The sequence below is a fragment of the Equus quagga genome, chromosome 1 (assembly GCF_021613505.1).
Source record: "Equus quagga isolate Etosha38 chromosome 1, UCLA_HA_Equagga_1.0, whole genome shotgun sequence".
NCBI lineage: Eukaryota > Metazoa > Chordata > Mammalia > Perissodactyla > Equidae > Equus > Equus quagga.
In genome coordinates this window covers 129966574-129980453 of record NC_060267.1, presented here as the reverse complement: position 1 = coordinate 129980453, position 13880 = coordinate 129966574, and the positions used below count along the sequence as shown (strand labels likewise).

At 37.6% G+C, this 13880-nt stretch overlaps 1 protein-coding gene across 1 annotated transcript; it reads right to left on the bottom strand.

Moving 5' to 3' along the window:
- Nucleotides 1-406: 406 nt before the first annotated feature.
- On the bottom strand, nucleotides 407-1853 carry HESX1 (HESX homeobox 1). The gene is made up of 4 exons (XM_046656696.1): nucleotides 1697-1853; nucleotides 981-1180; nucleotides 602-703; nucleotides 407-505 (listed from the first exon to the last, which is right to left on the bottom strand). The coding sequence occupies exons 1-4, from the start codon at nucleotides 1851-1853 to the stop codon at nucleotides 407-409; spliced, it is 558 nt and encodes a 185-aa protein (XP_046512652.1).
- Nucleotides 1854-13880: the final 12027 nt, after the last annotated feature.

Genomic DNA, 13880 nt, shown 5'->3' with positions numbered 1-13880 from the left:
AGGAAACTAACTGAAACAAATCACACATTTGTGCCATTCTTCAGATTATTTTACTAGAATTATTTTGTAAATGGAATCCAGTTTGTGGAGTCATTTAGTCATGAGTTTACCTATTTTAGCAAACTACTTAATTAGGTTAAATCTGCTCACTTAAAAATAACTGGCTTTTTCTGAAAATGCTTATCAAAATATATAGGAAAAGCTTTTATTGTAATTAAAAGTGCCCAAATAGAATAGGTACCATAGTGTAGTAATAACTATTTACAACATTTTTTCGGGGAAAAAAAAAAAGGCATTATTCAGATTAAATGCAGAAAAGAAAAGATCACATTTTTAACACTTGGTATTTCCATTGATTCTTCACGTTCTGCAATGGGAAGATAATCTCACATGCTTAGTTTTCTGTCTATTCCAGGAGATTCGTGTGGAAATTTTTTTTCGCCATTAGAAACTGAGATTCTCTATGAGACCTTTTCAGCTTTGCACGCCGATTTTGGAACCAGATCTAAAATTAAGGAAAAATAAAATAGATCTCAGAAACATTATTTTATTATTCTTAACATTTCAATCATCATGAGTAACAACTAAATTTGAAAATTACCTGGATTCTGTCTTCCTCTAGATTCAATTTTTGAGCTAAGTCTTCTCTGATATCAATGCCAGGATAGCAGTTTACTCTAAAAACATTTTCCAACACTTCAATCTAACAATAAGGAAAAAGTTATTTAAAATGTTGATATTTGGTGTGTCATCATAAAATGGACTTTAATTTGCATAGTAAAATAATTGCACTTAAATCTTGGGCAATTAATCCAAATGCCTTTTGTAAAATGACTATCCAGAAACTGTTAAAAAATATACAGTCTATTGTTTCATTAATAAGCCTTCTAAACTGAGATCCCAAAGTGAACGGGATTTTGCTCAACAGGGCGTCAGTTAAAGCCTTTGTAAGATCATTATTGGTTGAAAAAACTTCCCACCTGGTTTTGAGTAAAAGCGGTTCTTGGTCTTCGGCCTCTATACCAACTCAACTCTCTTTTCAAAGACTGTCTTTCTGAGGCTGAAAAGTAATTTTCATGTTTCAAAACTCTTTTTTCTGGTGCTGGGTGATCCACAGTACAAGGGAATGAGATCCCATTAGGAAGGCTTGCGACGTGCAGACATAGGTTAACATCTTTCCCTAAAAACAGAAAAATAAGCCCTATCTTAGATGTCCAATCCTATATTCCACAAAATTCTACAAGAAGTAATTTCAAGAACTTGTCTTTAATTTTCCTAGTGGAATTCTTCTGGGTTTCACAAGAGAACTGACCTCTCGTCAACCAAAAACCAAAAAGCAAACAAAAACGAAGATCTTGCCTTGGTGATAGAGAACATTTTGGTCTCTGAATGTCATTTATTTTTCAGTGAAAAAAGACTTAGAATATCCGATGTGTCAAATAAACAGAGATCTTCTGAAGTAAATGTGGGTTCTTGGCATTTCCTGTGAAAGAACTGTATACCCACTTGGATCTAAGGCTGATATTCTTGTCATCTCCCATAGGTCTCAGCTGGAGGCCTTAAAAGCCTTAGCTACTTCAGTTTCATAATTGGGTGAAACTGCAGTTTCTCTCTAATTCTATGTAGTATGAAATAAAGGCCAAATTAAACAATGTAAATGAAATAATAGAGTTTAAAAAATTAAGTTGTGACCTACCTGAAGAGCCGCAGGTGTCTACCCAGGGCCTGTGGGGTTTCATGGATGGACCACAGTCTTTCGTCTGGTCCAGTCCTAAGATGCTCTCAATCGAAAAGGAGCAGGGCGAGGGTTTGCTTTCCCCAAGCCGGGCACCTTCCTGAAGGCTGGGAGTCATCCTCGAGTGGTCTGCACAGAGCAACAGCTCTGGCCACTCTGTGCCTCTTGGCTGACTCTGCCCCCCGTGTACAGGGCTGGGATCTTCCTGCAGTTCACCTTAGGGCTCCGCTGACAAGGGGGCTGGATTTAGAACGTCACTAATTAAAATCCTGTCTTAGAAAGTTTTAGCATGTCAATGAACACTCGCCCAGCCAGCAGCTTGAGAAGTTAATTGTTTATTTGTTTGCAAGTAATTAGCAACTAATGGCTACACCAGGGGGGCCACCTACAGGGACAAAAAGTGTTATCTCTCCCGAGCAGAACACAGACTTAACTTTCTCGAAAGAAGCGATGCACAAACTAGCACTCCTCTTTTATTTGAAATCATTAATGTATAAAATCATGCTTTTCATTCTGAAGTTTATACTTTCATGGACTCCAGTTACCTAAACATACAGGCAAGATAGAAGAGCAGTCAAGGAATAAATAATCTAATTTAAGTGAATTTTCTTCCATGGAAATTGGAAAAAAATAATAATCTCTTAATGCTATTACAGTAATTCTGATGAAAATGCCTGTTTTTCATATGCATATGTCATAGTAAATGTTGTCAGGGAAAACACAATAGTATTTGGAGTGCAGCCTCCTGGAAAGGGTTGGCAATGTTATTAACACTGAGTGTAATTGTCTTCCAAGTGCTGGATTAATTCATAAGGAACAGTTGCACCAAGTATTTTAAATAATTAATGAGCTAATTCCCTTCTTTCATCTTTTCTTTTAAATGAAAGGGATACAAGCTTATATGAAGATGCATATGTAACCACCTCCAAGCAATTTAAAAGCATGACTCTTCAAACTAAAGGAAAGACCTTTTCTCCCCACCACGGTGTTTCAAAGAAAAGAACAGAGTTTACTGTATTTTTAAAGAAAAATTTCCCTCTGTTGATCATTTGAGGGACTGGGGGGTTTTCATGAAGACAGTAAGGTTTGTGAAAAATAAAAGAACAGAATGTTTTAATTTCATAAGAAAACTTGAAATTAAAAGAGAAATATAGCTGCTAACTGGGAAGATTTTAAAGTGGCCACTCCCTCAAAAAGGAGTGATGCTTTTAGTTCTCGTACTCTGCTGCTTTTCTTCTTCTGGTACCTTCTTGATGAAAAATTTAAGTGCTCAGCTTTATCCTCATTTAAACAACTACAAGACTTTTCTTCAGGGAAGAGGAAAAGTAGTTTGAGCTCATAGAGGAAATAGCCTCTACAGGATGGAGCTCAACTTCATCAGATTTTGTCCTATCGTGATGTCACAAATATTAAGCTAAATTCCTCCTCACGCAAGCTCTAGAGTGAATAAAAGTTTCACATATAAAACATCAACAGGCATGCAGAAGGATGGGTTTATACATAGACAAGTGAAGCCATGCTGAGAAGGAATAAACTAGTAAACATTTATACTTCATGGAAGTTTTGCCCATAGCATCCTGGGATGTAGATTGTGCAAGGATGGGGGTGACAATCTGGGAAGACTTGGAAGAAGAGAGAGAATTCAGGACCTTCCCAAATTCCTTTCTCTCCCTGAGACATTTATTCATTCATCCATTCATTCCACAATTGGTTGAGCAACTACTCTTTACCAGAAAAAACAGAATAGGATCCTTGCCCTCACAGAGGTGCAGGTGGGGTTGGGGGGGAAGACAGGCATCAAACAATAATTATAAGTAAATTATCTCATATGTTAACTGGTGATAAGAATGGAAAAGGTAAATAGGTGAGCCAGGTAAGCTAGGAGATGGAGGGAGGCCTCGCTGAGACCCTTTCCCCCACAGATTAGTGCCTGAGGGGTGCAAGTTGCAAGGATGCTACAGCACATGCTGAGGCAACTCTAGTCTCCACTTTCTTCTTTATTAACAAATACATTCCAATATTTTTCTTCCACTTGAGGTGACTTCATATGGACTTACATAGTACCATCTTATATACGGATGAGTAGATGAAAATAAAAGGTAAGAAAGAGTTTCTTTACAAATGTGGGGAAAATGTTTTCTCATATATTCACTCACTTCCCTGTTTGGAAGGCCAGGCCTGGCTGGATAATGGGTGGCCTTTATAAAGACCATGGTAAGGAGTTCAAGCGCAAAGGGAAGCCAGGGTAGGGTTTTAAGCTGGGAGTGATAAGATAATTTGAGCTGTTTTTACTCACAAAACTTCTGACACAAAATGTGTATGGGTTTTCCACACCAAGGAATTCTCCAGTTCTCTGCAGACACCAACTGGGTGTCCTGTGATGCAAGTCAATTCTCACGTTAACTACCTGGAGTTAGCACAGACTCCACAGGTTAAGGGCTCAGTCTCACAAGACTGCCCCCGCTTCAGACACCTGTCGCAAGTCCTGGGTTGCCACCTGTACTTCCGACCAAATCTAGGGTGCCCATGACCCCCTCCTCAGGTTCAGGAATGTTTGAATGGTTCGCAAAACTCAGGAAGGCACTCTATTTAGGTTTAATAGTTTATTATAAACGACACAACTCAGGAAAAGTCATATGGAAGAGACGCCTAGCACAAGGTATGGGGGGAGGGGTACAGAGCTTCATGCCCCCTCTGGCAGACCACCACCCAGCACCTCAATGCGTTCACCAACCTGGAAGCTCTCCAAACCCCGTTGTTTAGAGATTTCTATGGATATTTTCATTACATAGGCTTGACTGATTAAATCATTGGCTATTGGTGATTAACTTCAATCTCCAGCCCCCTCCCCTCTCCTGAGGTTGGGAGGTGGAGCTGAAAGTTCTAAACTTCTAATCAAGGTTTGGTCTTTCTGGTGACCACCCCCCATCCTGAAGCTATCTAGGGGCCCACCAAGAGTCACCTCATTAGAATGAAAGATGCTCCTATCATTCCTATTACTCAGGAAATTCCAAGAGATTTAGGAGCTGTGTGCCTGGAACCAGGGATAAAGGCCAAAAATATATTTCTTATTATATTACAGGTCAGATTTATGTTTTTAAAACCTCACCCTAACTGCTATGTGGAAAGAGATTGGAGGGAGATGAGTGTAATCGAGAAGATCAGTTGGGAGTTATTTATTCAGCACATATTTACTGAGTATATACTACATTTAAGGCATTGTTCTAGGTGTGAGGGATATAGCAGCAAAAACACAATAGTCATCTAGGGGTAAGAGATGATGGCTCCTGGACAAAAGGGTAATAGTAGATTTGTAGAGAGGTATAATTCTTTAGGAGGGTGTGGGAGATTGAGTAATTGAATAATTGTTCCCAATTCTTTAATCTCTATAATATAGTGTATAGCCATCCCCTTGCCATGGCCTGGTGGACACAGTGTTCTTCATAATCCTTGACTTTGGGTTTGTCTGTGTGACTTGCTTCAGCCAATTGGAAGTGAAATGAGCAGAAGCTTGAAATGTACCAGCATGACTGGTTTGCCCTCTTGAGTTTCTGACATCATTATGTGATTATCTCTGGGGTAGCTGTGCCCCTCAGCCTGAGCCCCAGAATGAACACACATGGAACAGACCCCAAACCATCCTGCAGCCTGCAGTAAAGTCAGTCAAATTCAGCCAAGCTCAGCCAAACACCAAGTGACCTGCAGTTTTGTGAGAAAAATAAATATTCATTATGTAAGCCACTGAGATTTTTGAGGTTATTTGGTACACAGTATTTTGGAGGAAATAGATCACTGATTAAGGGATAGATGAACAGCTCTTGCTGTGGATGGATTGGATGAAAGGGAAGCAATAAGGATGGCTTTGTTTTTTTGGCTTAAGCAAATATAGTGCCATTTACTGGGTGTGGAAGCCTGGGTTAGTGGAGGAAAGGTTTGGGGAGAAATGAAGAGCTCTAGTTTAGAGAGCAAGTAGGCTATTGGATTTATGAGTGGGAGGTCAGGACTGGAGCTCTAAGTTTGTGCATTACCAGCTCAAATCATAGGTATTAAAACCATTAAAAGCCATAAGTTTGCATGAGATCACCCAGTGAATGGTGACCTCATGATACATGAAGCATCTCAGCACCAAGACTGGGGTGTCCCAACATTTGGGAGTTGGAGAAGAAGTGCTGGAGAACGAGGTCGAGAGGGAGCAGTTAGTAAGTCAGCAGAAAATTCAGGAGATATGATAATAACTCAATAGAGAAAAAAGGGTCAAGGAGAAGGATGGCTACAATAGCATCTCAAGTGGTCTTCCTTCTCCATCCTTGACCCCCTATGGTTTTCTATCAACACAACAAGCAGCCAGAGGGATCATAAGTCAGTTCACGCCTCAACTCCACTCAAAAAATGGTTTCCTATCTCAGTAAAAGCCAGTCTTTACAGTGGTCTACGGGGTCCTCTGTGATCTGCCTGCCCCACTTCACTATCTCATCTCATCTCCTATTACTCTCTCCCATGTTCACTCTGTTTCAGCTATATTGGATTTATCTTCCTGAAAACAACAGGCACAATCCTGCCTCAAGGCCTTTACACTGGCTGTTTTCACTCTCTGGAATGTCCTTCCTCCACATATCCTCATGGGTCACTCCTTTACCTCCTTCAATTATTTCCTCAAATATCACCTTCCCAATGGAGACTACCCTTTATGCCCCTTTTAAAATTGCAAACTCTCCCAAGACTCCTGATGCCCCTTGCCCTGCTCCAATTTCTGCTCCATAGCAGTTACCGCCTTTTGCATATTACATAATATATATTTTATTGTGTTTATTATTTATTATCTGCTTACTGTCTCTAGGGTTTTTGTCCTATTCTGTTCATATCCAAAACAGTGCCTAGCTCATATCAGAGGAAAGAATAAACGAATGATCAACTGTGTCAATGCTGCTGAGAGGTTGTGTAAGATGAAGACAGAAATGTATCCACTAGGTTTATTAACAAGCAGGTTACTGGCAACTTTGGCAAGCTGAAAGGTAGAGAAAAGAGCCAGACTTTGAATAAATTGAAGTAATTTGAAGTAAAATGAAAAGTGAATGGGACTTTTCTGGTCTAGCAATATGCTGGGCCATATTCCTTGAAAGACCCTTCTACTACAAAACAACTAGATCCTGGCTAAAACATACCTTCAAATGCAATTGCTCAGATATCGGAATTTTTGCTTGTTCACCAAGCAAAACAAAAACAAAAGACCAATAACCAAGAACTGAAATCAGAACTGGGAGCAGTGATCAGTAACCAAATGGTAAACACGCAGTCATCCACAAGGGCAAAAATCTTGAGCATCACTGAAACCAGGATACTAATCCTCAGGCTAGCAGTAGGTAGGGGAGCTGAACTGAAGACTCCTACTTTAGGCCAGGACCGTTGTCAATCTTGGGTCTGGGCAAAAGCAGATCAAACTCTTTCTAGAGGAAAGCTTCCCTAATTTAGGTCCAAGTATTCCCACAGATTAAGAGTAAGCAAATATAAATTCACAATCTAAGAACATCAAGCATATGAGGCCAAACACTATGAGGGAAAATAAGCAGAAATAATCAGATTTACATTGTGTGGCAGAGATTGCTAGCTGTCTCCCAATATCCATTCTATGCTTCCTCAGTAGCAATATACTTTTTTAGATAAAGATTAACAACTACATTTCCCAGGATGCCTTGGATGTTGGTGTGGTCATATGACTTCTCACCTATGAGATGTGAGCAGAAGCAATGGGCATAATTTTTAAGTCCTGCTTTCAAAAGAAAGGGGTGTGCCCTTCCTGTTCCCATTTTCCCTTTCCTGCTATCTCGACTACAGACAAGATGGTGGGAGCTGAAGAAATGTTGAGGATGGCAGTGTAATAAGAGAGGGAGCTTGGAACACTTGATTGTGGACTGGATTTTCCACACCAGCACTGGACTACGTACTTGGATGGAGAAACAAATATCTGTCTTGTTATTTGGGGTCTCTACACTGTAGCAGTCAAATCCACATCCTAATACAGCTCCAGAAGAAATTCAGATACTGGAATTATCAGATATAAAATATAGAATAGCTATTAAACAAAGTTTAAGGAACTAGAGGTTAGAAGCATAAATAGGGACAAGTAAAAAAAAATTATCGGAAATAACTGGGAAGATTTTAAAAAGAACCAAATGGAACTGATAAAATTTAAAAATGTATATAGTTCTTGAAATATATCCAGTGGATAAGTTAAACAGCATTTTCGACAGTCATGAGAGTGCCCTTATCTACACCGTGGACAACACTTGTTATTAAAAACATTTTCAATTATTGCCAATCTTATAGGTAAAAGAATCTCATCGTTTCTTTTTGCATTCCTTCAAGTAAGGTCGAGCATTTGTGTCTTCATATGTTTATTGGCCAATATGTGTTCCCTGTTTTGTGAAATGATGGTTTATGTCCTGTCTTAGTCTATTTGGGCTGCTATAACAAACTTAGTGCATTCAGGCTGCTGTAACACAGACTGAGTGGGTTATAAACAACAGAAATGTATTTCTCATAGCTCTAGAGGCTTGAAGTCTGAGATCAGGGTGCTAGCATGGTTGGGTGAGGGCCCTCTTCTGGGCTGCATACTTCTCATTGTACCCTCACATGGTGGAAGGGACAAGGATGCTCTCTTGGGCCTCTTTTATAAGGGCATTAATCTCATTTATGAGGGCTCTGCCCTAAAGATCTAATCACCTCTCAAAGGCCCACCTCCTAATACCATCACACTGGACATTAGGATTTCAACATATGAATTTTGGGGGGAGACAAACATTCAGACCATACGATGTCCTTAGCCCATTTTTCTATCAGGATGAATTTTTCTTGTTGTTTCCTAATGAATAAGAGTTCTCATATATTAAAGATAATAATCTTTTGTATATAGAATATTTTGCCCTTTAAGTTTTGACTTTAATTGTGCTGTCTTTTGTCATATGAAGTTTGATATAGTAAAATGTGTATATCTCACCCTTTATGGTTTCTGACCCTTAAAAAAGGCCTTTCTGGATCTACTTACAGTAACGGTGAAGTAGCTTCTATTGTACCTACTCTCCCAAAGGTACAAACTATAAACTCTGGACAAAATATTGAAAAAACTATTCAAAAATACTAGAAAGTAGCCAAAAGGAGGCAGAAACTGAAGAAGAGTAGATACTTGGAAGATGTGAATAGCACTGGGTGAGTTTTCCATTTTCATGGCTTTTTGTTTGAAGGCAGGCATTAGTCAGCACGATATGGGATGATCCATGGTCTTACTGGCTTAAAGAACCAAAGGAAAGAGTTCAAAGTGACCATAGCAGCTTGAGAGAGAATCCTAGAAAGGAAAGAGATACAGAGAAGGGCCCCAAATTCTGCCCAAATCCCTGGCTGACCCTTGAACTTTACATGCACAGAGAAAACACTAAACATCTTAACTAACATGAAAATGATTAAACAAAAATTTCAGCTGATGACAACCACAAAGGAGACAGCGTTTAGAGTTTAAGCCCAGCCTGATAAAATAAAACCCAAAAAATGAAAAATCAACACTCTACAAAGGAATAAAATAGAATCCAGAGACTCCATAAATATCATTTACAATGTCCAGGATACCACCCAAAATTATTAGACAAAGAAACAGGAAAATGTATTCCATAGTCACAAGAAAATACAATCAATGTAGAGATCCAGGAGTGATACAGATGTTGGAATTAGCTGACAAGGATTAAAAGCAGATATTGTAAATATACTCAAAGACTATTGAAAATATACTCGTAATGAATGAACAAATATTATACTCATCAGAGAAATAATAACCATAAAAGAGAACTGAATGTGACTTCTAGAACGGATAAATAAAATATCAGAAATAAAAAATTCACTGATTGGACTTAACAGTATATTGAGAAGACAGAAGAGCAAGTGAACTTGAAGATATAACAGTAAATATTATCTAATTTGAAGAATACATAGGAAAAAACATTAAAAATAAAATTAAAAGAACCTCAGTGATCTGTAAGACAATATTTTAAAAAATCTAACATAGGTATAATTGGAATTACAGGGGAAATAGAGAAGATATGGCAGAAGTAGTATTTGAGGAAATAATGGCTGAAATTTTTCAAAATTTGGTGAAAGACATAAATTTACAGATTTACAAATTTACAGAACTTCAAGAAGTTGAGAGAACCACAGCAAGACAAACACAAGGAATACTATACCTAGGCACATCATAGTCAAACGAATGAAAACCAAAGATAAAGAGAAAACTTTGAAAGAATTCAGAGAAAAATGGCACCTTATTGTATGTACATGGGAATGATAATATGATTTGACGGGGACTTCTCATCAGAAACAATGGAGACCAGAAGACAATGGAACAACATCTTCACAGGGCTAAAAAAAAAAAAAGCCTTTCAACCTAGAATTCTGTAGCCAACAAAAATATCTCAGAGAATGAAGGCAAGATAAACACATTTTAAGATAAACAAAAACTAAGATAATTTATCATCAGTAGACCTGTACTACAATAAAGTGACCATGTGTGACTTGCAGTGTTGTGTTATGAGGCATTGCAGGTTCTGCTTTGATCTTTTGGATAACTCTCTCCAGGGAAAGCCAGCCACCATGCTATGAGGACACTTTAAGTAGACTCTGAAGGAGATCTGGCCTGAGAACATGAATGTGCTTGCATACAGGACATTTCATGGAGCTGACTTGCGGCTGAGCTTGCTTGCAAACAGGATGTTCTGCCCAGTCCTCTTATGGCCCTTCCGGGGAGAACATTGCCTGCAAACAGGAATGTTCTCAGATCCTGGAATTCAGCCTAGGGATGGGAAACAAACACAGCATTGTAAGCACGTGAGCGTGCTTGCGTAGAAGCATGTATGCTGAGTCACTGCCTTTGGCTAGTTGCCGGCTTTGTCTAGGGGGATATAAAAATAAACAGCCCATGCAAGACGGGGCTTTTTTTCTTCCACTGTCAACACTGGTGTCCGTCTCTTTTTTGGGGCCCCAACCTTCTTCATTTCGTCAGCAACAAGACTCACAGAGAGGCCCACATGGAGAAGGACTGAGGCTTCCTGTCAACAGTCCACACCAACTTGCCAGCTATGTGAGTGAGCCAGTTGGGAAGTGAATCCTCCAGCCCCAGTCAAGCCTTCAGATGACTGAAGCCCCAACTGACATCTAATGACAGTCTTAATGGAGACCCAAAGACAGGACTGGGTATCTAACTCAGAAGTCTGCATCAATTCCTGATGTAGAGACGCTGAGTGAGGTATTAAACGAATACTGCTGTTTTAAACCACTAAATTTTGGGTCATTTGTTACGCAGCACTAGATAATTTATCCATAATAAGAACCCGGAGGAGGGGGAACAAAATAAAATCAAAGTTAGTAGATCAAAGGAAACAAAAATAAGAGGAGAAATCAATGAAATATAAAACAATGGAAAAAATCAACAAAGTCTATTTTTTGAAATAACCAACAAAAATTATAAACCTGTAGGTAGACTGACAAAGAACAAAAGAGAGAACACAAATTATCAATATTAGGAATAAAGATGTGATACCACTACAAAGACTAGAGACATTAAAAAGATAAAAGAATATTATAAACAATTTTATACTTTAAATTCAAAAACTTAGATGAAATAGACAGATATTTTGGAAAAATATTATTATCAAAACTGAGATAAGATGAAGTAGAAAATATGATGGCTTCTATCTATTAAAGAAATTGAATTGGTTATCAAATTCTTTCCCACAAAGAAAACTCCAGGTCCAGATAACTTCACCGGTGAAATTTATCAAACATTTAAAGAATAGTCTTATACAAACACCAATCTTACATAAACTCTTTCAGAAAATGGAAAGGAACACTTTTAAATTTGTATTATGAGGCCTAAAAACCCCAATAATGAGAAAATAAAAACAAAAAGATAGACAAATATCCCTGATGAACATATACACACAAAACTTAAAATATTGACAAATTGAATATAGAACATACACAAAGGATAACACATTATGACTAAGTGAGGCTTTTCCCAGAAAGGCAAGAACGGTTTAATATTAAAAAATCAATCAATGTAATTCATCATATTAACAGAGAAAAAGAATAAAATCATGTGATCACTTTAACAGATGCAGAAAAATACCTATTCAGCACTTTAAAAAATCTTCCAGCAAATTAGGATTAGAAGTAACTTCGTCAACCTGATAAAAGGCATCTATAGAAAAAATCAGCTAACATAATATTTAATGGTGAAATATTGAATGTTTCTCCCTAAGATTAGGAACAAGGCAAGGATGTTCACTTTCAGCATTTCTATTCATATGTTGGATCTAAGCCAGAGTAATAAGGCAAGAAAAAGAAATAAAAGTCATAAAGATCAGAAAGGAAGAAGTAAACTGTCTCTATTCGCAGATGACATGATTTTTCATGTAGAAAAGTCTTAAGAATCTACAAAATAGCTAGTAAAACTAATAAGGGAATTTAGCAAAGTCATAGTATAAAGGTAAATATACAAAAGTCAATTTAATTCTACATATTAGCAGCAAACAATTAAACATATACCTATGCTATGATCCAGCAATTTCATTTCTAGAAAAATGAAAACATATGTCCACAAAAACACTTGCATGAGAATATTCATAGAAGCTCTTTTCATAATAGCAAAAACTGGCAACTAGGTGTTTATCAACAGGAAAGTAGATAAACTATGGTATGATTATACAATGGAACATAACCCAACAATATGAAGGTATATATTACCAAAATATGCAACAAAATTGATGAATCTCAAAAACATTATGCTCAGTCAAAGAACACTTATGCAAAAGAACACGTGCAGTCTGATTTGATTTATGTGAAGTTTTAGAATAGACAAAACTACTTTATATTGAAAAAAATCAGAAAATAGGGGTGGAGGTGGGGACTGAATGAAGAAGAATCAGGAAAATTGGGGGTGACGGTAATGTTCTATATCTTGATGGGGTTTGGATTATACAGATGTACGCATTTGTTAATACTCATTGATATATACTCTTTAAGATTTGTCCACTTCATGGGGCTGGCCCTGTGGCCGACTGGTTAAGTTCACGTGCTCTGCTTTGATGGCCCAGGGTTTCACGATTTTGGATCCTGGGCATGGACCTAGCACCACTCATCAAACCATCCTGAAGCAGTGTCCCACATGCCACAACTGGAAGGAACCTCAACTAAAATACACAACTATGTACTGGGGGGCTTTGGGGAGAAGATGGAAAAGAAAAATATATATAAAAAAGATGTATTCACTTCACTATATATAAAATTTTATCTATAAAAGTGTAAACAAGTATTGAACCAAAGTTAATAATATGCATGCTAAAGAGTTTAGAGGAGAAGTATATTGATATCTACAACTTACTTTAAAATGCATAAAAAACAAAACAAATTATGTGATTATTATTAGACATTATTCTACAATTGTAGACCAACAGAATTTTTAATGCAATAGAGTTTTCTAAGATGACAGAAATGTTCTATATCTGCTCTATCCAATACGGTAGCCATTAGCCACACGTGGCTAGTGAGTACTTGAAATGTGCTAGTGCAACTGAGGAAGTGAATTTTAAATTTAACTTCATTGTAATTTACTTAAACTTAGCTACAGGTGTAGCCAGTGGCTACCATATTGGATAGCACAGACAGAAAACACTTCCATCACTGCAGAAAGTTCTGCTGGACAATGCTGGTCTGGAAGTACAGAACAATGCTGAAAATAGTGATGATGAAAACAGGAATCCTTGTTTTGTTCCTCACATGAGAATAGTGTTTCACCAATAATAAAATGTCTACTGTTGGTTTCTAATAAATGCTATTTATCTAGAGCAGTGTTACAATGAATACAAACACAAAATATCTATAGTACATCATAACCTCTAAGGCATTTTAACATATTTTTATTTAATCCTCTCACAAATCCTCCACTATTTTGTAGCTGAGAAATCAGAAACTGAGAGTTCAGTTGTAATTTGCGGAAGTCACCAACTAGCAGGTGAGAGAGCCTTGACTTGAATTTTCTATCTCCAAATTCTCTGTTCTATTGACTTTGTCAATTAAAGGCCACTGTAATATCTTCACTAAAGATCTC